Below are 27,610 nucleotides of genomic sequence, written 5' to 3' on the forward strand. Positions count from 1 at the left end.
CGTTTATGACGCCCCCGGAGTTCTCCAAAACCTAGAGAGGGACCTCTCACGCCAGTCAGGGGTGGGTCCGTGTGTGCGCCCCAAGCCTCCCGGGACTGCAAAAGGGGAGGCAGCGCAGGCGGGGCCACGTTGACGCGGCGCCCCCTCCTCGGCCGCGCCGTTGGTACGTCCCCGCGGGCCCCGCCCCCTTCCCCGGTTCCCTGCGCCGGGGCCCGCATGGCGGCCGGCACGCGCCCGGCGGCCGGACCTCGGTCCCGTGCTGCCATGGCCCAGTGGAGGAAAAAGAAAGGGCTGCGGAAGCGCCGAGGCGCGGCCTCCCAGGCTCGCAGCAGCGACTCAGAGGACGGCGAGTTTGAGATTCAGGCGGAAGATGACGCCCGGGCCCAGAAGGTAGGAGCGCGGGGCCGGGACACACTTTGGAGCCCGAGCCCCAGCCCCCCGCATCGCCCCGCGCTTGGGTTTCCCCAGCTGGGGAAGTGGTCACAGCTGAGGGTGGGGAGAGGTCGGCTGGCCGGGGGTCGGGGCCAGGGCCGCCGGCGTGAGCACGTGCGTCCGTGCCCGTCACGCCGCGGCTCCCGATGGCCCAGAGCCTCTGCGTTCCGGGGTCCGGGGCCTGCGGGCCTTCCTGGCCGGCTTTTGGTCGCGCGCGCCTCATTGGCTACTTCTCGCCCAGGGGGCGGGTCCTCGCTCCTTTTGGTCCAATGAAAAGTGCGGGTGCCGAAACTCCGACTTGGAGAGTTTGCGGGATTCTTGTGAGGTTAAATTAAGGGGAGGCTGGGCCGCGTGGTTTGAGGCATTGACGCCGCCCTGGGTAACCAATAGTAAACTAAACATGCGTTTGCTGGCCAGGCTCCATGTGCCGGGCTCCTTGCTGAGAACTTTACATGCCTTATTTATTTAATCCGCACCCCAGCCCCATGAGCCAAGTGCGGCCTTCCCCATTTTCCAGAGGCGGACCGTGAGGCCTAAAGGGGTTCAGGAGCTTGACCAAGACTTCGCAGCTTGTGAGCGGAGAGTCGGGATTCAGACCTCCGGTTCTAGGGCTTGTACTGTTTCCGCTACTGAGTGCCAACTGTATGCAAATGGAGGGGGCGGGTGTGAGCACCACTAATGCGAAAGAGCTAAAGCCCATTATTTCCCACAGCCGTGTGACCAGACGGTGTCTGACACAGAGCAGGGTCTGGATAAGTAGATGAAAGAGTGCATATTTATATGAAGAGAGGGATCTATGTTCCTCCAGGTCAGGGACCAGACAGGATCTTACTGTGTTGCCTCACCCCAGTGAACCCAGTGCTTGGCATACAGTAGGTGCTCTATAAATGTGGAGAAATTACTAAAGCACAGGAGGGCACAGAGCGCAGGTGCCAAAGAAGAGCCCATGGATCTGGTTCAGACAAAGAGCTTCGCCCTGTGTTCAAATGTGGCCCAACCCTGTACTGGCTGTGGAACTTCAGAGACATTGCTTAACCGCTCTGTGCCACATCTGTAGAGGGCAGAAGTTTCCACATGCATAGGAAGCAGATGATTATATGCTGCCCAAAGACTGTTGCAAGGGTGAAATTACAGTGTTCGTGCATTCTGCTCATTCAGTAAACATTTCGGGGGCCCCAGTGTGTTCCAAGCACTTTGTTTTCACAGGCCGACAAACTTTTCCTATTCAGGACCAGATGGTAAATATTTTAGGCTTCATGGGGCTACGTAAGGGCACTGTCTGCTTTGTTTGATTTTTTTTTTTTTTTAACCTTTTAAATGTGTAAAATCCATTCTTAGCTCACAGCTCTGGCCCAGACAGTTGTAGGGACGATAGAGGGTCACAGAGGAAAGAACATAGACTCTGAAACCAGGGTTCAAATCCCTGCTGACCGTGTGAGCCTGGGCAGGTCACTTCATGGCTCTGTGCCTCAGTTTCCTTCTCTCTAAAATGGACAGACTAATAGTACCTACTTCCCAGAGTCGCTGTGAGAATTAAGTGGGCTAATTTATATGAATGCTCAGAGCAGCACCTGGCTTAGAGGGAGCACCACGGAAATTTTAACCATTATCATGAATTAGTGCTCCAGAAATGTTTTTTTTTTAATTTCTTTTAAAATTTTTTAATGCTTTTTATTTATTTTTGAAGGAGAGAGAGATAGAGCATGAGCAGGGGAGGAGCAGAGAGAGAGGGAGACACAGAATCTGAAGCAGGCTTCAGGCTCCAGGCTCTGAGCTGTCAGCACAGAGCCCGATGTGGGGCTCGAACTCACGAACCGTGAGATCATGACCTGAGCTGAAGTCGGACGCCTAACCGACTGAGCCGCCCAGGTGTCCCCAGAAATGTTATTTCTGAGAGCCAGGGGGACAGTCCTGTGGTCTGAGAAGGCTCCCCAGAGGAGGTGTCTGGGTTGGGTATAGCTGTGTCAGCACAAGTGAGAAGGTTCTGGATAAGCGGGAAGAAGGCCAACAGGAGAGAGAGAGCAGAGTGGGGACAAGTGATGGACCAGAACAGGGCAGCTTGGAAAGTCTAGTACCACACACACACTGCATGCTTTGATTGACCCTCTAGAGTTTTTGATTTTTTTTTTATGTTTTATTTATTTTTGAGACAGAGAGAAACACAGCATGAGCAGGGGAGGGGCAGAGAGAGGGAGACACAGAATCTGAAGCGGGCTCCAGGCTCTGAGCCGTCAGCACAGAGCCCGATAACGGAACTCGAACCCACGAACCACGAGATCACGACCTGAGTCAAAGTCGGACGCTTAACCGACGGAGCCACCCAGGCGCCCCTAGAGTTTTTCACTTGGGCTTTGAATGACAGGCCAGAATGACGATGATGATGACACCGCAGGCATGTGTTGGGTGCTGTTCTAGGCTTTCTACTTAACCCATTTAGTCTTTACAACACCGAGGGAGGCGTGTGCCATGGTCCATCTCCCACGTTTCCCAGATGGGGAAACATAGACTCAGGGAGATAAAGTCTCTGGTCTGAGGTCTCACAACTGGTAAGTGACAGTTGGGATTGAAAGCTAGGCAGTCCGTCTACACAGCCCACTCTCTGACCATTTCAGAGGTTGTAGGAGAGCCCTTTCGCAGGGAAGTCACGTGATCTGGCAGGGGCGACATCGGCCTGAATGTGGGGGGGACGTCCGCAGCAAGATATTCCCTGTCCCCCGTGGTCTGTTTGTGCCTGGAGTGACACCGCCTCTCCGTTCCTCCCTCCCAGCTGGGACCTGGCAGACCCCTGCCCACCTTCCCCACCTCGGAATGCACCTCAGATGCGGAGCCCGACACCCGGGACATGGTACGAGCCCAGAACAAGAAGAAGAAGAAATCCGGAGGCTTCCAGTCCATGGGTGGGTGAGCCAGGCATCCGGGGACAGTGGGGCAGTAGGAGCAGGGGCTCGTCATGCCCTCTGCGGTCCGCGACTGATGTCTGCTCTGGGCCCAGCACTGTGGCAACTGTTTGGTGCACTGAGGCCTGGCCCAGCGAGAGAGCCGTTAAAGCAGTGCTGGCGACAGAACGGGCCAGGACATTCGGGGATTTACTGCATGACAGAATGCGTTTCAGAGCAGCGGGAGGGAAGGTGGAATAGCTGGGTGGGACTGGGACACCTGGCTCACTGGAAATAACGCTAAACCCTCTTTCTTGCTCTTTACAAATCAGTAGCACCCGGCACAAAGATTTAAATGTCAAGGTGAATATTTTTGTAATTCTAAAAAAAAGAAGCCCTTTGTAAGTATGATCTGAACATTGTCCAATTTGACTTGTTTTCAATCAGACATATGTATGCCAAAAAACGCTATTAACTGAGTTAAAGTAAATGCTGTCTCAGGGATATACTTGCAACCTTTCGGACAGATACAGGGTTGATATCCTTGATATACAAAGAGCTTTTACGAATCAATAAGAAAAAGATACCTTGATAGAAAATTGGGTGAAGGAAATGAAGAGTCGGCTCACAAAAGGAATTTAGACAGCAGGTTCATGTACTAAAACTGTGCTAAATTTCATCAATAATTAGAGAAAAAGCAAATAAAAGCATTTACACGTGGCTACTTTCTGCCTTCCTGAATTGTAAAAATGAAGGATTGACCAAAAACCAGCTACAACCATGGTACTTCCCTGTCCCCAGGCCTCCTTTTGCCGTCCCATTGCCGCAAGGCCCGTCCCATTCAGTCTCTAAAGGCCACCTCCCCCACATGGGACCACGTGCTTCGTTTGTCAGCACCCACGCCCGTGCCCATCACGGGCCCTGGCAACTTACCACCCTTTCTTTTATCTATAGAAAATTTCAAACGTATCAAAAACTAGAAAACAGTGAGCTCCCGGTACCCATTGCCAGTTTCAACAGTTAGTCCTGTGTCCTCTGTCCCCGTCTTCCCGGAGGATTCTGAAGCGAATCGCAGACCTCCGCTCTGGTATCCCTGAATAATTCCCACATGCCTCCAGGAGACGCAGGAGCTTACCACGCCTGAACAGGCACAGCTCCCCAGCACCCTGCGAGCCCCCGCCACTCTCAGACCCCAGTTGTGTGGTGGCACTAAGTGTGTTCAAAGCAATCCCCAGGAGGTTCATGCCCCCCCCCCCCCCCCACCGCCCCGCAGTCAGCAGGTGCGTCTCCCGAGTCTCTCTCAGTTTTATTCTGTCGCTTTTCTTTTCTTCTGGCTGTTAATTTGTTGATGACACAGTCATTTGTCCCGTGTAGTTTTCTGTAACGGGCCCTAGGGTCTCCCCTCCCCCTGACCATCCCTGTGTCTTTCCCAGGCTTGAGCTACCCAGTGTTCAAGGGCATCATGAAGAAGGGCTACAAGGTGCCAACACCCATCCAGAGGAAGGTACGAGATGGGGCAAGTTAATGGAGTTGGGGAGGAGGGGACGACCGACTTGGTCCTCCTGTCCAGCCTCTTGACACCCACCCCTTGTCCCTGCTGTCACGTTGATCCCCTCTTAGTCTGGCTGAAGCCCCACATAGCTGGTCCGTTTCACAGGTGGAGAAAGTCGGGCCTCTTTGCCATTCGAGCCTCCCCCTGGCTGCCTACCGCTGGGCCCCCTCCCGGGCAGCTCACAGGCACCCCATTGTCACCCCCTGCTTGTGGGTGTTGTCCTCAGACATTTAGCCAAGATGTAGACAACGATTCTCTGAGGTCCCAAGGAGGAGGAGGATGAGACAGGGAGGTAGAGTCTGGCTTGACCTAAAGAACGGTGTTTCACCCACGGAAAGAGGTGTGGGTAGTGAGCTGCTTGTCCCTGCAAGTGTACAAATAAGCCTTGGCAGGAATGGGCTCAGGACTGGGCAACAAGCCCCTTCCCACTTAACAAGAACCCCAGTTCGCCCACACCCCGGGGGACTCGACACTCTGGATCGCGTGGAGCTGACCCTACCCTCCCCCTGCTCATGCCTCTCCAGACCATCCCGATGATCCTGGATGGCAAGGACGTGGTGGCCATGGCCCGGACGGGGAGCGGCAAGACGGCCTGCTTCCTCATCCCCATGTTTGAGCGGCTCAAGACCCGCAGCGCCCAGACTGGGGCCCGTGCCCTCATCCTCTCACCCACCCGCGAGCTGGCCCTGCAGACCATGAAGTTCACCAAGGAGGTGTGTTGGGGCCGGGGCTGCTGGGCTGAGCTGGGGCCGGTCAGGGAGGCCTGCACGGGCTGAGTCATCTCTCTCTCTCTCTCTCTCTCTCTCCAGTTGGGCAAGTTCACAGGCCTCAGGACCGCCCTGATCCTGGGCGGGGACAAGTAAGTGTGCCCTTGCCCCTTGCCACGGTCACCACCATGAAAGCATACCCCGTGTCTCCAGGGTATCAGATTAACTGAGCCTGGGTTGCTCACGAACAATGTCTCTGCACACTCCTCAAAGGAGGGAAACGTGCAGTAAAACACCAGGAATTTCCCACACAACTCTGACCGAGGTTCCGGAACTCAGACCGAGGATCCGGGGCTCCCGAAGGAGCCACCAGTGCGCAGGGTCAACTAAATGGGTAGCTCGGTTGTACGTGTTTTAATACGTGCACGTACTTGTGAGCTGTTGCCCAGACATCAGGGAGGTCTATAATCGCCCCAGTTGGGAAAATGTGCTGGTACCACCTTCTGGCGGGGGTGTGTGTGTGTGTGTAGTCAGCACACTTGTCCCACAGATGAGCACCCTGGGAAAGTGGGGGTTTGTGATCGCCAGAAACGCCTCCCTGGGCTGTGCTAGGCCACACTCAAAATTCTGGCTCCCCCAGGGGTCCCGAGGATGTTTCAGAGGAGGACTCAAGTTAGGGCTGTGTGCCCAGGGGTCTGAGGGCAAGGATGGGAACCCGGTGGGAGTTCTTTGTGGTATCAGTCCTTCTGTATGTTTGAACTTGTAAGTCTTGTCAGGGCAGTGCCTCTGCCTAGTACGACAGCAATAGCCTTTCCCCGCGTCTGAGCCTCGGGTTGGGGTGTGGGCCTCGCCTGGGTGTCTGGTTATGGAGAGGGACTAAAGTGACCCGTTCCGTCTCGCTCTCACCTCCTCTCCCCCCTAGGATAGAAGACCAGTTTGCAGCCCTGCACGAAAATCCCGACGTGTGAGTTTGGGTTGGGGATGGCGGTCTGGGGCCCCTTCCCCAATGGCCGACTGCTGGGGAGCGCGGGGAGGGCTCTGCCGGCGGCCCTGGCCCCGGGTGACCCAGCCCGCACCCCCCCCTTCCAGAATCATTGCCACCCCCGGGCGCTTGGTGCACGTGGCTGTGGAGATGAACCTGAAGCTGCAGAGCGTGGAGTACGTGGTGTTCGATGAGGCAGACAGGTGAGGCCCCGGGTGCCCCGCCGTGCCCCCGCGTCAAGGCTGGCTCCAGGGCCGGGAGGAAGGACTTTGCCGGGAGAGACCTGCGTGGCCTGCCCAGAGCAGTGCTTTCCCAAACGTGGGCCGCAGACCCGAGGCGGCACCGGAGCTGACACGGCCTTCTGGTTTTTATTTTGCGTTTGCCTCCGGTATTCCCTTTTAGGGGCACCAAAGACAACAGCAAAACAACCAACAGGCGGTGTCAGAGAACTAGAAAGGAGCACACGGCTGGGAGCGCAGATAGGGGTGGGATCACATAGCAGCCCCGTGAATTCGGGTGAATCTGAGGATCCGTGGGCCTTGGCGGGCTCATCCACGGGCTGGGGACCCAGCAGCCTGTGCGGGCAGGTGCTGGGAGAGTCGGTACCTGAGGACACGAGACGGGGGCGGGGGCTGCCCACACTGGCTTCAGCGTGACCCTGCGCATTCCTGAGAACAGACACAGTTTTTAGGTCGGTGCTGCTGGGGCTGAGGAGGTCACGCGGAGAAAAGGGGAGCCGGAGAGCGAGTCGAGCACGTGGGCCGCACGCCAGTCCGCGTGGCAGAGTGCGGTGGGGGCCGGGGCGCGGGTTGGGGGCTCGCGGGAACGGAAGCCCCTCTCCCGACCCCCGCCCTCTGTCCCCCAGGCTCTTCGAGATGGGGTTTGCCGAGCAGCTGCAGGAAATCCTCTGCCGCCTCCCCGGGGGCCACCAGACGGTCCTGTTCTCTGCCACGCTGCCCAGGCTGCTGGTGGAGTTCGCCCGGGCCGGTGAGTGAGCCGGGCCGCCGCTGGGGGTGGGGGCCGGGCGGGGGGGGGGGGGGTGGGGATGGGGGGGCGGGGCTTGGTTTTGTGACTCCCTCCCCCCACCCCCCCTTCCCTGTGCCGACCGATTGTAGGCCTCACGGAGCCCGTGCTCATCCGGCTCGACGTGGATGCCAAACTCAACGAGCAGCTCAAGGTGAGGCTCCGCCCGTGCCCCTTCCTGGGCCCATGGCCGAGGCCCCGGGAGCCCACCCTCCGCCGCCCCTCTCCCCGCAGACCTCCTTCTTCCTTGTGCGCGAGGACACCAAGGCCGCCGTGCTGCTCCACCTGCTGCGCACCGTCGTGCGGCCCCAGGACCAGACGGTGGTGTTTGTGGCCACGAAGCACCACGCGGAGTACCTCAGCGAGGTGAGAGGGGCCTGAGGGAGCCGGGACGGGGTTGCCCAGGGCCGCCCCGCCCCGCCCCGCCCCGCCCCGCCGGAGCTGCAGCTCCGTGTGCGGCCACCAGAGGGCAGCACCAGAGCTGGACGCAGGCCAGGGCCGGAGCCCTTTTGTTCTTTAACTTTTTATCGTGAAGAATTCTGAACGCACACTAACATGGGCAGATGGCGTGACTGACTCCCAAGTACTCGGGTATCAGCTCGCAGCCGGTCTTGAGTTCTCTGATCCTCCCCCACATCCAGGTTATTTGGAAGTACATCCCCCACAATCCTACCGTTTCTTGTAGGTTTTCAGTGTCCCCCAAATCTCACATTTTAAAGTGGAGACGTACCCTGCAAGCTGGAAGCTGTGTAAGGAAGGCGTCCTAAGCTCATGAGAGCAGCTTTTTTTTTTTTTTAGTGTTTATTTTTGAGAGAGAGAGAAACAAGAGACAGAGAGCAAGCAGGGGAGGGGCAAAGACAGAGGGAGACACAGGATCCGAAGCAGGCTCCAGGCTCCGAGCCGTCAGCACAGGGCCCGACGCGGGGCTCGAACCCACGGAGCGTGAGATCATGACCTGAGCCGAGGTCGGATGTTTAACCATCTGAGCCACCTGGGCACCCGTTACGGGAGCAGCCTAATGAGTTTTTCCATACATATATACCTGTGATCCTTGGCGTGGGGCAGTCCGCGTGCCCCGGAGGCTGCTGGGGCTCCTTGCCAGTCATCACCACCTACCCCAGGTTTGCCCCACCTGGGGTCTGTGTTCTGAGGACGCAGCTCACTGGGTTTCACTTGGCTGATGCGCTTTTAACGGTGGTTCCTCCGTGCAGCTGCTGGAATCACTGATGAGTAAAACCAAAGTAGTAGTTTTTGAAGAGCAGTTCACACCGTCACGGCACTTCTTGCGTTCCAGGCCCTGCGCTCAGCCCTGTGTGCATATTTGCTCATTTAATCTTCACAGCAAGGCTACATAGAGGGAACTCTTAGTCTCCTTATCCTCTAGATAAGGAGAGTGAAAGCACAGAGAGGTTAGGTAACTTGCCCAAGGTCACACAGCTTCTTAGCGGCAGAGTTTGTGTCCCGGGCCGGTACTTCTCTAGGGGAGACCTCAGCACCTGTCCTCTGCTTCGGTACTCAAAACAGCCCTGCAGAGACGTGGGGTGAAGTCCCCTTTGTGCTGATGAAGACACCGGGCTGGACCTACCCCCAGAGCTGGGACTCAGACCACAGGGACCCGACCCCAGAACCCTTGGTCCTACCACCACACCGTGGCACCCCTGCCATGGCCTGGCCTCCTCTCCCGCCTCCCGCCTCCCGCCAGCCTCCTTACCCCTCTCCCTCCCTCTCGTCTTCACTCCGCGCAGCTGCTGACGACCCAGGGGGTGAGTTGCGCGCACATCTACAGCGCCCTGGACCAGACGGCCCGCAAGATCAACCTCGCCAAGTTCACCCACGGCAAGTGCTCCACCCTCATCGTGACGGACCTGGCGGCCCGCGGCCTGGACATCCCGCTGCTGGACAACGTCATCAACTACAGCTTTCCTGCCAAGGGCAAGCTTTTCCTGCACCGCGTGGGTGAGGAGTCGGGAGCTGGATCTGGGCCCCGGGCGGGGGCCGCGACCGCGGGGCTTGGAGCCACAGCTGGAGAACTCGAGGGCCCATGGGGAAGGGCCCATGCGTTCGCATCTCCGGGCACGGCGCGGGCACGATTCCCACGGCTCTGAGCGCCGATCCTCCCACTTTGACTCCCCGTCCTAGGCTCGCTGCCTCCCTTTGCTGTCATGGTGCCCGATGACACGTCCCCTGAGCCCCTCCTCCTCACAGCCCCCTCCCTGCAACTCTGTCACTTTGTCTGGTCGGCTCCTCTCCTTTAAACCTTCACACAATTTAAACACCCGCAGACCCCTCTGCCTCCTGTTCACCCACGGTGGACAGGAGCTCCTGACTTTGTCGAGTCCGCGCGTGGGGCCCCCCTTCCTCTCAGCCCTCCCGGGCCAAGTACTCTTTAATCTCCAGTGATAAAAGTAAGGCACGCACATAGCAGGAAAACTACAAAATGAAACAGAGCAGTGGAAGGCAGTGAGTCGCGTGCCTCTCGTTAGTGATGTGATGGCCACTCGATGGTCCCCCAGCGCTCCTGCGGGGCCAGGTGCCAATGTTTTACTTGCTCTTTTTGTCTTTGTGACAGCCCTACGTAGCGGGTGTCAGCGGCATCGGCTCTGTTTCACAGATGAGGAAGCTGAGGCCAGGGAGGTTAATAACTGGCCGGGGGTCATACAGGTAGCAAAGTGGGGCAGCTGGGGCTGGAACCCCTTCTTCACCACCGTCCCTTCTTGCCTCCCTGGTGACATGGCTGTCACTTTGCTGTGTCCCTCGTCACTGCTGTCTTTTTAAAAACAACGGTAAAGCGTACATAACACACAGTTACCGTTTTTAGGGGTGAGTTCAGGGGCAGTGAGTACGTTCGTATGGCTGTGCACCCATCGCCACCAGCCACGTCCAGAACCTTTCCTTCTTTCCAAACTGAAGTTCCGTTCCCATGAAACACGAGCTCCCCATCCTCCCTCCCCCAGCCCTGGCCACCACCATTCTGCTTTCTTTGTCTCCTCTTCACTCACGAAGGTGCGTGTTGCATTTGTAAATGCCGGTAAGGTAACCACGCGTCTGTGAGAGAAGAATCTGGCCGGCAGGTTCCGTGTATTCAACGTCGTTGAATGAGTAAACGGTGGCCACCCGTGGTGGGCCCCGGGAGAACCGCCTCCACCTCCAGTCGGGGTGTGTGGGAGGCGCCATCTGGGTCCCCTGCTGCGGATCAGGGGGCCTGGTCTCCCTTTGGTTGCTGCTTGTGGTGCCCTGGTTCCCATGGCTCTGGGGAGGGGTGGCTTGCAGTTTCCTTGTGGGGTCCGCAGAACCCCCAAGGGGACTTTCTCCTGTGCTCTATGACCAAGTGTGAGTCAGACGACCCCAAATGAACCTCCTGAATATGGAGACACTTTGTTTTTACAAGAGACAGAAACAAGCCCAAAGTAGGGCCACCCTGGGGTTCGCTTAACACAGAACGAGAGTCGCCGGATATTCCTTCCTGTAACCTGTTTCTTCCATCAGTGTACGTCGTGCGTGTTTTTCGCTCACCATTAAGCATCATTCTATGACGGGTGGGCAAGTTGTGTTTGTAAAGGACCAGAAAGTAAAGATTTGAGGCTCTGGGGGCTTATAGTGTCAATGATCTCTGCCATTGTAGCGTGAAAGCAGCCCTTGAAAATACGTAAATGAAGGAGCGTGGCTGTGTGCCTGTGAAACTTTATTTATACAAATAGGGGTCCGGCTTTGGTCACCGGCCACAGTGTGCTGGCCCCTTTCCTCGCCTGTATAAGTCCCACCCTGGGGTTTCCAGCTCGTTCATTTAGCCAGTTCTCTGTCAGGTCTTTGGGGGAAGATCTCCCAAAGTGGGGACACTGCACACTTCTGATACTGACAATGAGCGAGATGCCTTATCTTTGTTTCTGCCGACTTCCCAGAGCGCGGCGTTGACTCGTGCGCTCGTGCAGGGAACCCCGGTGATCGTTGGTGCCCCTTCTCCTTTTGTAGTTGGGGACAGCGGCTCGGGGAAGTGCGGCCTTGGCCTGGCTTGCTGCTTTAGAGTGGGGCCAGTGGGACTCATGCTGGGTCGTGGAGTCCCTTGTCTTTGCTTCAACTTGACCTTTTCTTCCCACAGGCCGCGTGGCCCGGGCGGGCCGAAGTGGCACAGCCTACTCTTTGGTGGCTCCAGACGAGGTCCCCTATCTGCTGGACCTGCACCTGTTCCTCGGCCGTGCCCTCACCCTTGCCCGCCCCCATGAAGGGTCCTCAGGTGAGCAGAGGCCGGGGCACCGGGACAGGAGTTCCTGTGGGTCCCCTGTGGGTTGCTGGTGCAGCCCGGGGTGACGCTGTCCTGGCTTGGGGAGGAGGTAGGGCTCGATTTGGCCCTGGGGCGAGATCCCCGTATTTTAAATTCAGGATTTCACATAAAAGTCCAGGTTTCTGGTGTCTTTTGGAAAACAGTCAGGTCTGGCTGTGCTGAGTCTGCCTTTTCCTGGGGTTGCTGTACAGGCGGTGCTAGGCCACATGCCTGGATAGATGCCCCCCTCCTCCCCCCCCCCCCCCCGCCCCCGGTTCACTGCAGCCTTCACCCCCCACTTCTCTTGTGTGCCCAGCTGCTGGAGGTATATGTTTGAGACCCTGCACTTAACTGAGTTTCTGGGGCAGTCTCAGGCAGGTAGAGGGAGACTCGGGTTTAGGCCGAGCTCACAGAACTTTCCTTCGCTCTCTGTGGGGTGGGATCACGTAGGGCAGGAAACGGCGGTCATGGCAGCCTCCACCTATGGGCCTGCCACCCATCGAGCCCTCAACGCACACGTTCTCGTGCGTTCGTCGGAGAACTTGTGAGGCCAAGCCACGCACCCCGCGTTCCTTGTTACCGAGCAGGGAGGCGGGAGGCCCGGTGTAAACGGACCCTGTGCTCGGGGCCTGGACACGGCATACGGCCCTGCACGTGCTCGCCGGGCACCCACCGTGCGCCGCCTCTGTGCCTCGGAGCGTCAGGAGCCCCTGTGGCCGAGCCCCTGGGCCCGGCACCCAAATGCCATTCTGGAGCCTGTGGCAGACCCGGATCGACACCGGGCGGCGGGGGTGGGAGGGGCAGGGAGAGGGAAGGAGCCCCCACAGCAGTGTCCCAGCATGACGCCACCCACAGAGTAGTTGGCTTTCAGTGGAGACCATCCTGCGTCTGCCTGAGCGCCAGCCAGGGTGGGTGGCCTGGCCCGGGGCCGACTTCGTGCAGAGGAAGGCCGGCCGGCAGGCTCCTGACTCAGCGTGGGGGCTGAAGAGCTGCTGGGCAAGACTCCCAACCCCTGCTCAGCCTCAGTTTCCTCCCCTGTAAGGGAGTGTCGTGGCGATTCGGTGGTCTTGTGGGCGAGTCGGCAGAGGGCCAGTAGCCAACAGCTCGGGCTTTGCAGGTCATACGGTCCGTGGCACCTGCTCAACCCTGCCCTTGGAGCACAAGTTAGCCAGGGGCAGTGAGAAAACGGATCGATGGGGCCGAGTTCCAGTAGAACTATATTCGTAAACACAGGCGGCGGCCCTCGGGCCGTAACCGTGGGCGCGCGGCTGGCGGTGGGAGCTGCTCTGTACCTGCGGCTTATTTCGTGATTCTGGGGCCGGGCCGGACGGGCTCTGCGTGTGTGCTGGCAGGTGCGGTCGGTGGGGACGGGGTGCTGGGCCGGGTGCCGCAGAGCGTGGTGGACGACGAGGAGGGCGGCCTCCGGAGCGCCCTGTCAGCGTCGCTGGAGCTGCGGGGCCTGGGCCGGGTGGCCGACAACGCCCAGCAGCAGTACGTGCGCTCCCGGCCCGCGCCCTCGCCCGAGTCCATCAAGAGGGCCAAGGAGCTGGACGTCGCGGGGCTGGGCCTCCACCCCCTCTTCAGTGAGTCCCTGCTTGGGGCACGGGACGGGGGGCAGTGGGCGGGCCCCGCTGAGCCTGCCCCTGGCCTCACACCTCCTCCCCACGCCCACCAGGCTCGCGCTTCGAGGAGGAGGAGCTGCAGCGGCTGAGGATGGTGGACACCATCAAGCGCTACCGCTCGCGGGCGGTGAGTAAGGGGGTGAGAGCACACGGGGGGCGGGGTGAGGCCCTCTGCGGCCTGGGGTCACGCGGCGGCCGCCGTGGAGCCGGGACTCTGGCCGAGCCCCCCGCCCCCAGCGGGACCCCGGCGGGGCTTTCCTTCGGAGTTTGCAGGTTCTTTGTCCTCAGCTCTGGTTCATCAGTATCTCTAGAGACGCCTCCCGTTCTAGAACCATCCCGGCTGGTCTGCAGTAGGTTCACCATGTGGTAGCCATCTCCTGCCACTTCCAGAGGGGTAGACTGAGGCTCACAGAGGGGAGTGACGTGTCAGAGGCCCGGAGCTGGCTTTCAGTAGCCTCTCATCCCCTCTTGACGCCCCCTGAGCACCCCACCTGGTGCCTGTGCGGGGCACGCGTGGAAACGCAGAGAGACCTTCCCGGGAGTGGGCAAGCCAGGCAGCCAGTATCAGGGAAGGAGAGCTGGAGAGTATCATGGTTACGAGCACTGGTTTCAGAGCCACGTGAACTGGGCTTGAAATCCCACCCTGGCTTGTCTCAGCTGTGTGACCTTGGGTTGGTTACTTGCCCTCTCTGGGCCTCCTGTTTCTAATGGTGAAACGCAGGTAACGAGAATAACCACCTCGTTGAAAGGACTTGGAGAGAAATGCCATAGGGAGCCCCCCAGACTGGTGAGGGCAGGGCCGGGGAGGAGGCGGCCCGTGGGTGAAGGACTCCTGTGTCCCGTCCGCAGACCATCTTTGAGATCAACGCCTCCAGCCGGGACCTCAGCAGCCAGGTGATGCGCGCCAAGCGGCAGAAGGACCGCAAGGCCATCGCCACCTTCCGGCAGGGGCGGCAGGGGCGGCAGGAGGGCCCAGCTGGCCCAGGCCCAGGCTGCCCGGCACCCCGGGAAGAGAGGCCCGAGGAGGAGGAAGAGGCAGCGGGAGAGAGTTTGGAGGTATGGGCCCCACCCTGGGGACCCTAGAGTCTGGGCCTGGGGGGCAGGGGCAGAGGTGGGGCTGTTCTCAGGGCTCTGAGCAGTCGCTGCGGGTAGATGCCGGGTTCCACCCCTGACACGTGCGAATCGGTAACTCGGAGCCTCAGCCTCCCCGTCGCCGAGTGGTCCCTGTGCCTCGCCCAAAAGCCCGGTGCCGGAGGTGTCTCAGGATCCAGGATCTTCAGGGTGGGTGCCCTGTGTAGACCTAACACCCCACAGGGGTCTGGGGGGGGGGGGTCACTGCTGTCAGAGGCATCGGAGGTCCTGCAACGGGACGTGACGTGCGGCCCCCACGCCAAGGTGACAGGCAGCCTCTTGGTGGCTCAGCTCGGCCTTTGCCACCAAGTGCATTTCAGGGAAGCTCATTTTCAGAACCTTGTGGACCAGGGCACAGCAGCCAGTTGACAACGGTCCCTGGTCTCGGGCCCGCAGGGCAGATTCACGGCAGCACCCAAGGGTCCCTAGTGCCGGCCGTATCATTGTCATCGTCACTGTGACCGTCTCAGCCTGAGGCCCGGGGCAGGACGAAAGGGGCAGAGGGGACTCTTGGGAGGAGTGGGGCATGACGCAGGCAGCTTCAGACGTGGGACCTTCGTGCCGGAAGGCAGGCCGGGGGTCACGGACAGCCTGTCCGCCTGGTGGGCGAGGTCCTGGATCTGCTCGTCCACCAGGATGTCCCTCTTCTATTTGATTTGGACAGAGGGCTCAGCAGCCAGAAACCACGGGTGAAAACCCCGGGACTAGTCCGTACCGTGTAGAACCAGGCCAGGCCCAGAGAGGGGCAGGGCCTTGCCTTGGTCATGCAGTCTGAGGGACCAGCCTGGGGCTGGAAGGTGGGTCTCGCCCCGCTTGGCACCACAGCCCCCCTCTCCCCCACCCGGTCTGCTCTGCCGGTGCTGAGGCGGTGCCGGAACGCGGACGAGGAAACTGAGGGCGGAACTGGCAATACCAAACTTTTAGCCCCTGGCTCTCGACTCCGGCTGGGCTGGAGGGTGGAGAGGCCAGCTGGGCTCCCGGGGGGCCGCCGGTGTGACCGGGGCCTCTGTCCGCCAGGATGTCTTCACAGAGGTCATAGGCCGGAAGCGGCAGCAGCCGGGACCTGAGCGGGGAGCCAAGAGGCGGAGGGAGGAGGCCCGGCACCGGGACCGGGAGTTCTATATCCACTACCGGCCCAAGGATTTTGACAGCGAGCGGGGGTCAGTGGCTGGCCGGTCCTGGGGTGCGGCGGGTCGGGCCTGATGGGCTCGCCGTTGACCCTGTGACCTGTTCCCCCCTCCCCCTGCAGCCTGAGCATCAGTGGGGCTGCGGGGGCATTCGAGCAGCAGGTGGCTGGTGCTGTCCTGGACCTGATGGGGGATGAAGCCCAGAACCTGACCAGGGGCCGGCAGCAGCTCAAGTGGTGAGCGAGCGAGCGAGCGAGCGAGCGAGCGCCCTCCGTGCCCCCGTCTGCCGCGTAGTCCCACGCAACGGGCACGTGGCCCCCTGCCCATTCTGACTCCTGTTTGATCCTCTAGAGCGGGAAATCCCCCCCCCCCATTTGATTGTGCACAGCCTAGATGGTGACCCCCCCCCCCTCGTGTTGTCCCACGTGATCACACATGGCGAGGACAGTGACCCCACCCCCACCCCCACCCCCACCTCCTGCCCCCTGAATTTCATCATACACAACAGGGTATGACCCATCTTGACCCATCTGTCCTTTTTGCCAGCTCATCTTTCTAGACAGAGCTCGTGACCCATTTCTCCCGTTTGGACTCTGGTTCCAGAGGAGTGATAGGACCCCACCCAGGGTCGCAGAGCCAGGAGGTGGCAGAGTAGGATTGGGAACCCTCCCAGAGGGGCCCCTAACACTGTTCCAGGCCCCCCAGTTCCCGGTGACCCCACACCTGGGCTGCCAGGAAGAGACGAGGAGGGGCAGGGAACAGGCCTTTACTGAGCATTTGCTGCGTGCTAGGCACAGGCACGCTGCCTCCCTTGAGTCCTCTCAGCCACGCAGTGAGAGGGCTGGGGTGGAAACAGGCGCCGAGGGCAAGCGGGCCGCCCCGGCCCCCTCCCTCCATGGCAGCCCTCCCACGTCCCTCTCCCGCAGGGACCGTAAGAAGAAGCGCTTTGTGGGACAGTCAGGCCAGGAAGACAAGAAGAAGATCAAGACGGAGAGTGGCCACTACATCAGCAGCTCCTACAAACGGGACCTGTATCCGGGGGGTGGGGCCAAGCGGCTTCTATCCATCGTCCCCTGGAGGTGGGAGCTGGGTCGGGGGTGGGGCCAAGCGGCTCCTGCCGCCCCCGCCCCCCAGAGGTGGGACCTGTGTCTGCCAGCGGGGCAGGACCTGCCACGTAGGTGTCTAGGGCACCAGGGTCCAGCACGCAGCCTCCTTAACACCGTTTCCCAGCTACCGGAAGTGGAAACAGAAGCAGAAAGTCGATGATCGTGACTCAGAGGACGAAGGGGCATCCCAGCAGCGAGGCCCAGAGCGAAGAGGGGGGAAGCGGGGCAGAGGCCAAGGTAGGACGGTCCTCAGAACAGACTGGCAAGTGGCCCATTGGATCATCTGGGCATTTGATTCTCTTTGATCGGGGCCTGAGCCCTTGGGCCGGCGCCAGGCTGCGGTGGGATTTGAACGGGCTGTGTCGGCAGGGCCTGCGCTCCCCAGGCACAGCGTGGTCAGCTGCCCTGCACGCCAGGGCCGGGTCGGCCCCGTGGGGCAGAAAGGCCACCTGGTGGCAGCACTCAGGACCCCTGCCACGGCCTGAGGGGCGATGGCCCCCGTGCTGCCCCCACCTCTGGGAGTGAGCTTGCTGTCAGAGGGCTCCCCCTTGCTCTGGGGGAACGGCCTCTATGCTGGGCACACCACACGTGACCTGGGGGCGAGAAGATGCAACATCTTCTAGGCGAGGGCAGCGACCCAGCCTGGGTGCTCCCATCCAAGGCCTCCCCGCAACCCCGCAGGGCTGGTCACTGCCTCTTGGGTGCCTCTGCATCCGGGCCCTGTTCCATGTCCCAGCTGCTGGACTCGTCCCCATCCTCACTCCAGGCCTCCTGGAGGCCGTGCTCCCTCTCTGTCGGCACTCCTCCTCCTGGGCTGGGCCTCCCCTGTCCGTCCCTCTCCGTCTGTCTGTGGTTTTCTCAGAAGCGTCCTCTCTCTGGGTCTCAGTTTCTGTCTTTCCGTCTGTGACTCTAGATCCCTGTCCCTGCTCCTGTCTCTCTTCATTCTTTTTCTGTCTTCTTTCTTTGCATCTCTCGGTTGTTCTCTGTCTCGTGCTGTCTCCCTCATTGTTTCTGTTCCTCTCTCTACACACACATCTCCCAGTGTTGGTCTCTCCCCCTCCCTGTGTCTCTATGTCTCTCTTTTCCCTCTCTGTGCCTCTGTCTGTGTCTCCATCTCCCTGCGCCTCTGTGATGTGGCCCTGCCTCCGCTGGGCTCTCTCAACCCTCGCTGCCCAGCCCCTGCCCACCTGGGATGGAGCAGACCGCTGTTCTGGGCTTGCGGGCGGGCGGCTTGTGGGGAGGGGAGGATGGCCTGGGGGCCTTGGGAAGGAGCAGCTGTTCTCCCTCCAAGCTTTGTCCCCATAGGAGGTGACGGGCCCCTGTCAGGCGCCCCGGCCCCAGTGGAGACATCTGGGGCCGCCTTAATGATCATCTGTGTGGGAGCCCTGAAAAGGTCACTCTCGTGGGAAGGGAGGAGCCAGGCAGGGAGAGGGAACATGGTAGAGGAGGGGGACCCAGAGCTTCGTGGGGAGCCAGGAGGCAGGGGCTAAGTGCCCTTCTGGAGACCTGGGAAAGCAGCCTGGGTGAGGCCATTGACCTGGGCTGCTGCCACTTTGCTGTGTGACCTTGGGCAAGTCCCTTCCCCTCTCTGGCCTTCTGTGACTGCTCTGCTACCAAAGGAAGGTTAAGCTAACAAGCCTAAGGCATGCAATCCAGGGAGACAAGGATTGGAGTCTGTCCACCAGTGCTGGGTCCCCAGTGCCCGCCATAGGGCACATGCTCAAGAAATCTTTGTTGAATGATCTGTAATCATGATAATTAACCTCAGGAGGCTCTTCCTCTGGGCTAGGCCTTGTTCTGAGCACTGTCCACATAGTAACTCGTCTGCTCCTCGGGACCCAGTAGGCAGGTGCTGTTATCTGTCATTCAGAGTGGGGAACTGAGGCTCAGAGAAGTTAAGTGACTTGCCCGAGGTCCAAGAGGTCCCAGCTGGGATTTGAACCCTGGCAGGGTTGGCTTGCGGTTCCGTGCTATTGACCGCAGCGGCAGACTGTGTGAGCTTTATTGAGCACCTACGACGTGCCAGACCCTGGGGCCACAGCAGTGAGCACAGCACGGGAGTGGGGCCCCCCGAGGGGTGGTCTGGAGGCCCCCGGAAGGGGGGAGCCGGGAGCCATCCCGGAGGCTGAGCTCCTTGGGTCCCTGTCCTGGCAGGCACGTCCCAGCCCCGCACCCCAGCTGGCCCTGCAGGCCGCGTGCGCTCAGAGCTCAAGACCAAGCAGCAGATTCTGAAGCAGCGGCGCCGAGCCCAGAAGTTGCGCTTCCTGCAGCGTGGGGGCCTCAAGCAGCTCTCCGCCCGCAACCGGCGCCGCGCCCAGGAGCTGCAGCAGGGCGCCTTCGGCCGGGGCGCGCGCTCCAAGAAGGGCAAGGTGAGGAAGAGCATGTAAGGAAGGTGGCCCGGCCCCCCGGCCCCTCGCCGGGCCCAAGCGCGGACGTCGCAGACGTCCCCTGTCTACGCCGGCGGAGCTCCCCGCGGGCGCCGTCATCCGTGAGGAGTGTCGTGCGGCCACGGAGCGCCAGCAGCCTCTGCCCAAGACGAGACATTTAAACGGTCTTTGAGGGCGCACGGGAGTTTGCCAGCGAGGTCGGGACGGCCAAAGCCCGAGTTGGCGACCCCGCCGCTGCCGCTTCCCCGCGTTCTGGGTGGTTCCTGAGCCCGGAGGTGGCGGCCACACGGGCCCGAGCCCTGAGTGCCTAAGGCCCGGTGATGTATTTTTAATGTAATAAACCTTTATCAAGCACCCCCCGTGGAGCAGGAGCGCAGTCGGCCCAAGGAGCTGGAAGGGACAGGGCCCTGATGAGCTGCGAGGGCACGGGCTGGGGGAGGGGAGGGGAAGTGGGGTGGGGGGCAGAGGGCTCAGCTCTTCCCCTCCAGCTGTGAAGGAGTTAACACGTCCCCACCGCACCGCAGAGGTCAGAAGCTGTCCTGGCCTCTGCCCTCCGAGCCTTGGGGTCCTGGGACGGTCAAGGCAGCCTCCGGCAGCTGGGTTCTCACCTGTGCCCGTCCGCAAGAGAGCCTTCGTGAGCAGGCGCCCCGTGAACGGGTGTTTGCTGTGTGGCTCTCTTGCCGACGCTGTTTTACTCACCAAACACCCGCCTAGAATTTGCCAGAATTTGCACCAGGCTTCGTTCCAAACACCTGACAGACATCAGCTTGTTTAATGCCGTGACTGTCCTGGGAGGCAGGACCCGGTGCCAGGCCATGTGGTGGATGAGGGACTGGTGCCCCCCAGCTAGCCCACATTTATTTAGTTCTTGCTGTATACCTCTCATGCACTTCCCACGGCAGCCCCAGCGGGCACGGCCGTCCCATCTTTCCGGTGAGAGCCACTCAGCACATACCCCGCAGGAAGTGTGCACTTCCTTTCCAGGGGGCCCCCCTGTCCCCCTGCTTACCTGGGTCAGGGCTAGCAGGCAGGTGTGGGCTTGGCCTGCCCAAGACTGGCCAGCATGGCAGAGAGGTCCAGAATGAACAGCTTCACCTGGGGGTCCCCAGCACAGCCAGAGTCCCATCCCAGCCCCCGAGTGTCCCGTCCCCACCCTCCACCCCAGGATGCTGCAACGCAGGGTTTGGGGGTGGAGACCCCTATTAAAAGCCAGCAACGTGCTGGTTACCAGCAGCCGGCGAACCTGCCCTAAGCTGTTCTCGGTTCTTTGGGTCTCCGTCCCAACCCCCCAAATGGTTTGTGGTTGTCGGCAGGTACCCTCATAGTTTCCTAGCTGGCTATCACTTGCGTTACAATTAAAAGTATTTTTATTTGCAACGATTCGTTTCCCCCTTTTTAAACAGATCGGGCATATTCACCTGTGTCTGGTCTGCTCTCCTCTCCAAACACTCCCAGATTTTGTCCTAATTAAACTTATTTATTGATACGAACTTCATGAACGCCCATGGGTCCACTGCCAAGAGCTAGAGCTTGAACGAACTTATCTTTGGGTTCTCCCTTAGCGTTTGTCACAGAGAGGGAAACTATATTTCTAACAAAAATTGGAGAGAGTTAGGTTACCCCTTGTCGTAAGTGGAGGACAACTGGAAAAATGCTACAATGAATGCAAAACCCAGTCTCTGCATTCTGGTTGGTCGCTGTCGCCTCCACGGGGTGTGAGGCCCAGGCCCAGAGACCAGAGAGCACTACAGGGGTTAAAGGTAGAGTCGCCCCACAATGAGCCTTTCTCTTTGGTAGAATCGGGGTTGGTTGAAAAGGGACGGGTATTTGCCTGCTACGTCATAACTGAGCCTCTGTCCCTCCTGGAGTCGTGCACCGCAGGGTGCTAGGCCACACTTGGGAGAACTGGAGACATCCATCCCTCTCCGGGTGTGGAACAAAGGTAGGCTCCCGGGGCCCCAGTTCCTGGCGTTTGGTTGGGGTCGAGGGTGCTGGGCGCAGGACAGGAGTGGCAGGGGCTGGGGTGCCTCCTTTTGTGTTTCTTCCGCTTAAAGGAACCATGCTCTGGGTCCCCATTAGGAACAACAGAGGGGTCCGAAACCCCCTCCCTCTGTAAACCATGTCACGTATTCTGCAACCTTGCAAACCTGAACGACTTGGGCCACAGTGCCATTGGTGGTGCCCTTGTGCAGAAAGACGAGGGCACGGCCCCGCCCTCCCTCTCCCTGGGGAAGCAGAGGCCCGTCCCTGCCAGGAGCAAGGGTGAGTCTCAACCTAGTTTCTTATTGATGTCACACTTGTTAATGCTGTCTGACCCTGGGACGAAAGACAGACTCTTGGCCTAAAGTACAATATCATCACACACCTCGGCCCTTGGGCGCAAGTGAGAGGCCTGGGACCTAGAGAGGGGCCTGGCAGCTTGCTTCTGGCCACAGAGCAGATGCCCCGCAGAGCCAAGACCAACCCAGCCGCCTAGGCAGGGTTCCCAGGTGGCCACAGAGACCGCATCCCCCCCACCCCGGGGGGGGGGGCTGGAAGTGTGTGCCCTGATCACAGAGGGTCATACTGAACCCGGAGACTTCAGGCACTGTGAAGCTCTGAATCTGGGGGTTGGAGGGCACGTAAGGAGGGAGCTCACCTGCTCCAGCTGCCCCTCAGTGTCCTCGATGTCCAGGGCAGGCGGGTGCGTCTTGTGCCGGCACACTAGCTGGAACAGGTTGAGCGCTGCTATCCTAGTGCGTCCCAGGAGAAGGGTCTTCTCCGCCCCCGTGTTCTGGATCTGAATCCACTTGGATTCCTGCAGAACACCCCGCCCCCTTCCCCGATCAAGGTTTGGGCCTGCTGAGGAGGGTGGGGGGAGCCCCCTCCCTTCCCTCCAGTCTGGCGCACCGGGGCGCCTCCGGGAGAGGAGTGCAGGAATTGGGCGTCAGGTTGGGCTAGGACTGGCCTCCTGTGTCCGGAAGCGCGTTCAGATGCTGGAATCCGCCCGTTAGCGCTGCTCCCCTCTGGGGTAACCATTGCCTTCTGGTCTTAGCACTCGTGGGCTCCCCTCTGGGGTAACCACTGCCTTCTGCTCTCAGCACTCGTGGCACTCCTCTCCGGAGGTGGGAGGCTGGGGTCCCGGGCGCCCACCTCCTCCCTCCCGGCCGTACCCAGCGCAGCGTGCGCTCCCTCGCGGCCTCCAGGCGCTCCAGCAGCTGCACTCGCCGCTGGCCCTGCCCGAGCAGCTCGCTCTGCCCCGCGTCCCGCAGCCGCTGCAGCCGAGCGCGCGCCTCCTCCAGCTCGGCCAGCCGCTGGCGCTCCGTGAGCCTCAGCGCCGCCTGCATATCGACCAGGCCGTCGAAGCGCGCCACCAGCTCGGGGACCTCTTGGAACTAGGGTGCGGTCAAGATGGGGACTCAGCCGGCCCGCAGCCCCCTCCCCTCCCCCCGCCATCCGGCCCTCCGGCGCCTCCTCGGTTAGCCCACGTGCAAAATGAGGGTATCGCACCGCCCCTACCCCAGAAACGAGGACTGCTCTCGCCCCTCCCCACTCCAGCATAAAGCCTAGCCAACTTCACTGCCTGTGATTAATATTCATGTAGTGTTCATGTATTGTTCAACCGGTATCTATTGAGTGCCTGGGCACACCCCCTCCTTCTCCTGTGTGTCCCTGAGTGAGAGTTACCATTCTGAGCCTCAGTTTCCCCGTTTGTAAAAATGGGGGGGGGGGGGACCCGGGCTTCCCCCATGCGGTTGACAAGAACAGGACTTACATCACCGGGCGTTGGGAAGAATTCAGAGCAAACCTTGTCCCTGGCATACAGTCAGTGCTCAATAAGTGGTGATTCCTGACATACAGTCAGCGCTCCAGTAGTGCACACCCAAAGCCTTTCCAGAGGCCACCCGGCCTGGTAGCCAGGCTGCATGGGGGCGCCGAGCCCCAAAGCCTCCGCAGGGTACTCACCTCCGGCAGCTGCTCCAGCACTCGCCCCAGCAGGCGCGCGCAGGGCTCCAGGCGCTCCAGCCGGCACCGCAGCCGCGCGCGCTCCCGCTGCAGCTCCTCGAACTGGGCCCGAAGCCGTAGGGCCTCCGCCTCCCGGCGGTCCGCCTGGAGCCGCTCCTGGGCCGCCCTCCGCAGGGCGCGGCTGCGCCGGGCCTCGGTGTCCTGGGGAGGCGGACAGAGCGGAGGCGACCGCCCTCGGGACCCGGGAGCCCGCGGGGCTCGCTGCTTCCACCGCCCCAACACTTGGCGCGCCCAGCCGTGGTAGCAGACAGGTGGCCCGTGGGCAGAGTGAGCAGTAGCTCTGATTTTGGTCCCTCTCCTCTCCCCCACGCTTTTTGAAAACTCGAATACGACAGGCGGTGCGTGTGTATTTCCTACTCTACAACCTCTTGTATTAGTCAGCACACTTTTAAAATTCCCAAGCGAGGCTGCCCCTGCAGGATAGAGACTCCGTGACCCGCTGACCTGCCTGCCCCCAGCAGTCTCCACCTACCTGCAGGAACTTGTCAAGGCGGACAAAGGACCCCTTTAGCTCCTGCTCCTTCTGTTCCAACTGTTCCCAGCGCTCTTTCAGCGCTGCTCTCGTGGTCTGGAACACCTGGGGGAGGTGAGGAGTGGGTGTCTGTGTGTTTGGGGGTCCAAGTTATCCAGTACTTTCAGGATCCTACTTATCTGTTGTTCCTGAGCTTGTCCGCACGCCCCTGCTCAAACCCGCCATGGCTCCCACCACCCCCGATGAAGCCCAAATGCCCCCCCCCCCCGCAGCCAGCTTCCCTGTGCGTCCTTCTGGCCTCATCTCACCCGCTTCCTCTGACACTCTGCCTTCCAGACGTTCATCCACCTGTGTTTTGTCCTTGCCTTCCAGTTTTGTATGTGCTGTTCCCTCTGCCCGCTTCTCCTTCCTCACCCCACCCTCCTTTACTGGCTAAGCCGACTCGCTTGCCCTTTCCCAATCCCCAAGACATTACTTCCTCCAGGAAGCCCTCCTTGACCACCCCTCCGTGGAGATAGAGGCTTCCTCTGGGCTCTCGCAGCGTCTTCTCAGTGCTTCCCCACCTGGACACTTGTGGTTTTTTTGGTCTGGGGTCCCAAAACGTCTCAGGGGCTGCAGTGGAGGCTCACCTCCTTCTGGGCCCGCAGGCCTCGGTCCGCGTCTATCAGCTCCTGCCTCTTCTCCAGGAGACGCAGCACTGGTGGGAAGTGGTCCACACTTTGCTCCGGGATCTTCCTGGAGGAGCTCCCGGAGGAGGCAGGGATGAAGGAGGCAGAAGGTGGGGCCCCCAACCCCCCCCCCCCAACTAGTGCCTGAAATACCCCCATTAGCCCCACGCTAGCTGCTGAATTTATTGAATTCATTCAAAAAATTGTACTGAGCACCTACTCTGTGCCAGGCATCTTTCCAGGCACTGAGGGGTGCAGGTGTGCACGAGGCAGACAAAATCCCCACCTTCCAGAAGCCACCAGGCTGCTGGGGGGGCGGAGCACACAGAAAACAAACCTAACAATGAATAAGGCTAGGCCGTGGTAGGTGCTCAGAGGAAAAATTAAGCAGACAAAAGGAAATCTTTTCCTTTTTTAAAATTTATTATTTACTTATCTTTATTTTATTTTTATTATGTGTTAATTTTTGAGATAGAGAGACAGGGAGAGAAAATGAGCAGGGGAGGGGCAGAGAGAGAGAGAGAGGGAGACAGAGGATCAGAAGCGGGCTCCGAGCTGACAACAGAGAGCCTGACGCGGGGCCCGAACCCACAAACCGTGAGATCATGACCTGAGTCGCTTAAGCACCTGAGCCACCCAGGTGCCCCCCCCCTTTTTTTTTTTTTTTGAAAGAGAGAAAGTGTGCACACAAGCGGAGGGGCAGCGGGAGGGAGGAAGAATTTTTTTTTTTTAAGTTTATTTACTTATTTTGAGAGAGAGCGAGAGCGTGCATACGAATTGGGGATGGGTAGAGAGAGGGGGAAGAATCCGAAGTAGGCCCCAAGCTATCAGCGCAGAGCCTGACACGGGGCTCAATATCACGAACGTGAGCCAAAATCAAGAGTAGGAGGCTTAACCGACTGAGCCATCTAAGCGCCCCAAAAGGAAATCTTTCAGTAGGGAGATGAAAAAGTCTCTCAGAGGAGACTCTGAGGTGGTCTGGGCAGAGACGCGAAGGGCAAGGGGGAGTGAGCATGTGGACACCTGCAGGGAACAGCCAGTGAGAAGGCCCTGAGAGAAGGACCTTGGTTTGTGGAAGAGCTGGAGGCTACTGTTGGGGGGCAAGGGCCGTAAGAGAGGCAGGGCAGCCGCCGGGAGACCGGTGACGGGGTTCCGGGATAACACAGAGATAGTGTGGTGCTGGTCAGGTGGTTGTAGGGGAGAGGTGAGGAGGGTAGGTTCCAGCTACAGCGTGAGAGCAGAGCTGCTGCTGCGATTGGGGGTGGGGGGAAAGGAGAGAAGGATGAACTCAGAGCCGGAAGGCGGGTGCTGGTGGAAGTCTGGATGGGGCGCAGGGGAGACCAGCTCCTTGCTGCGGCCAAGCTGCGTTGGAAAGGCTGTTCGGCCTCCCTCAGACGTCCCTGGGAGGGCTCCAGAAGGAGGCTGGGATCTGGAGGCATGCTCGGGGGGGGGGGGGGGGGGGGGTGGCGCGCAGTGCTGCACACAGCCCTCCACGGTGCTGTGTAGAGAGCAGAAGGGAGGCTCCAACAGAATGAGCGGGAGGGCCTTCCCGGCACCGGTCCGGTCCAGACCGACACTGAGCTTGGGCCCCTCGGTCACTGGTGAGCACAAAGCAGGCACCTGACAAGCTTCCTCCACTCCTCCTTGAAAGCGCAGAGCTTTGCAGGGATTCCCATCTCAGTGCAAAGGATCTAATCGCAGCCGGATGGCAGCCAGGTGTGGGGATCCGGAGCAGAGGCTGTTAACCCAGCTCTGCCCTAACTAGCCCAGAGACCAGTTTCCTCTGAGCCTCAGTTTCTTCCTCTGTGAAGTGGGGACAGTAATACCCCAGCAGGAGTTGCCCAAGGAAGCCAGACGCCACGGTGGGCGAGAGGAAGGCACGGGTCATCCCGCCCGCTTCTGCCCTCCTTCCAGCCCGCTTCTGCCCTCCTTCCAGCCCTCCCTGCCATTCCAAGACACTCACGCAGGCAGTTTCTCTTGCAAAGCCAGTCGGAAATATTCCTCCCAGGGCACTGCCATTGTGCCGGCATTCACCCCGGGCTTTCTTTCCACCGATGGAGTTTTGCACCAGCCCAGGGGGCCCTGGGGGCTTCTGATGTTCTGATGGAGGGCAGTGTGGCAGCGGGCTCTGTGCTCCGAGAAGGCGGCCACCTAGCAGGCCTTGGTTGCCGGGGCAACCAACCACACAACATTCCACGGCCGGCCTGAGGCCTCGGGAGTCCATCCTGGGAGGGGAGAGGGCAGGGGGCCGCCCAAGGGGAGTAGGGCGGGGAGCAGACTCTGCCTATTTCAGAGATGGCTTTAAGTCCCAATCTAAACTGGGGTGCAGTGGAGAGGAGGTGGCTCCTTCAGCCAAAAATGTACCCATTTGGTGCCACATGTCTGGTCAAGCCTCTCCCTGGCCGGGTGGGATGGGACGGGACGCCTCTATCATGGTTGTAACGGTTAGTTGTCTGTTCAAAGAGTAATTATTGGGCACCCACTGTTTGCCAGGTCCTGGGCAGGGCTATTCACTCCCTGGCAAAGTGCTGAGGGCCTACTATGTTCCATCCCTCCGAGGGTCAACACCTTTTGCTGGGGATGGGGCTACCCTGGCCCAGTCTCATGGAGCCCCCAGCGTGGTTAAGGGAGATCAGTACCACCCAGGGGAGGCCGGGTTGGAGGAGCCCCAGATTTGGGGGATGGGGAGGAGCTGACATACCTTGAGCGATTACTGTTGTTCAGGCACTGTGCTAAGCGCTGTCTATGCAATGTCTAAGTTAATTCCTAAAAACGGCACTCTAGGGGACGGTATTAGAGAAAAGCGCCCAGACCAAAACTGCAGATACCCATGGGTCCTCCACCCAGAAATAATACACGCTAGCATCTCATCGTCTGTGCTTTCGATCGTTTTATTTTATTTTTCTGTTTTAAGTAATTTTTTTCATGTAAAGAAATATATTTTCTTATTGCAGAATAACACTGTTAGGAAAAACCATGCTTATCATGCCTACATTGCTTAAAGCAACTCCTAAGCGTTTTGTCAGAGCACAAATTAATTAATTAATTAATTTATTTATTTATTGTTTATTTAAATGTTTATCTATATTTGAGATAGAGACAGAGCATGACTGGGGGACACAGAATTGGAAGCAGGCTCCAGGCTCCGAGCTGTCAGCACAGAGCCCCACACGGGGCTCGAACTCACAAACAGCGGGATCATGACCTGAGCTGGAGTCGGACGTTTAACCGTCTGAGCCACCCAGGCGCCCCTGAGGGCATA

At 59.8% G+C, this 27,610-nt stretch overlaps 2 protein-coding genes across 2 annotated transcripts; one reads left to right on the plus strand and one right to left on the minus strand.

Moving 5' to 3' along the window:
- The first annotated feature begins 183 nt into the window (after positions 1-183).
- On the plus strand, positions 184-20,132 carry DDX54 (DEAD-box helicase 54). The gene is made up of 20 exons (XM_030335693.1): positions 184-390; positions 3,200-3,329; positions 4,742-4,812; positions 5,385-5,573; positions 5,670-5,719; positions 6,490-6,531; positions 6,657-6,752; positions 7,415-7,536; positions 7,665-7,726; positions 7,807-7,938; positions 9,318-9,528; positions 11,669-11,803; positions 13,183-13,413; positions 13,506-13,579; positions 14,302-14,508; positions 15,601-15,743; positions 15,833-15,946; positions 16,637-16,741; positions 16,941-17,053; positions 18,971-20,132. Exons 1-20 carry the CDS (start codon positions 217-219, stop codon positions 19,201-19,203), a joined length of 2,634 nt encoding a protein of 877 aa, XP_030191553.1. The 5' UTR covers positions 184-216; the 3' UTR covers positions 19,204-20,132.
- Positions 19,756-26,513, minus strand: CFAP73 (cilia and flagella associated protein 73). The gene is made up of 8 exons (XM_030335700.1): positions 26,312-26,513; positions 24,310-24,415; positions 23,681-23,785; positions 23,149-23,349; positions 22,356-22,577; positions 21,842-22,000; positions 20,213-20,298; positions 19,756-19,811 (listed from the first exon to the last, which is right to left on the minus strand). The coding sequence occupies exons 1-7, from the start codon at positions 26,365-26,367 to the stop codon at positions 20,224-20,226; spliced, it is 924 nt and encodes a 307-aa protein (XP_030191560.1). The 5' UTR covers positions 26,368-26,513; the 3' UTR covers positions 19,756-19,811; positions 20,213-20,223.
- Positions 26,514-27,610: the final 1,097 nt, after the last annotated feature.

This window comes from Lynx canadensis, chromosome D3 (genome assembly GCF_007474595.2).
Source record: "Lynx canadensis isolate LIC74 chromosome D3, mLynCan4.pri.v2, whole genome shotgun sequence".
Lineage (NCBI taxonomy): Eukaryota > Metazoa > Chordata > Mammalia > Carnivora > Felidae > Lynx > Lynx canadensis.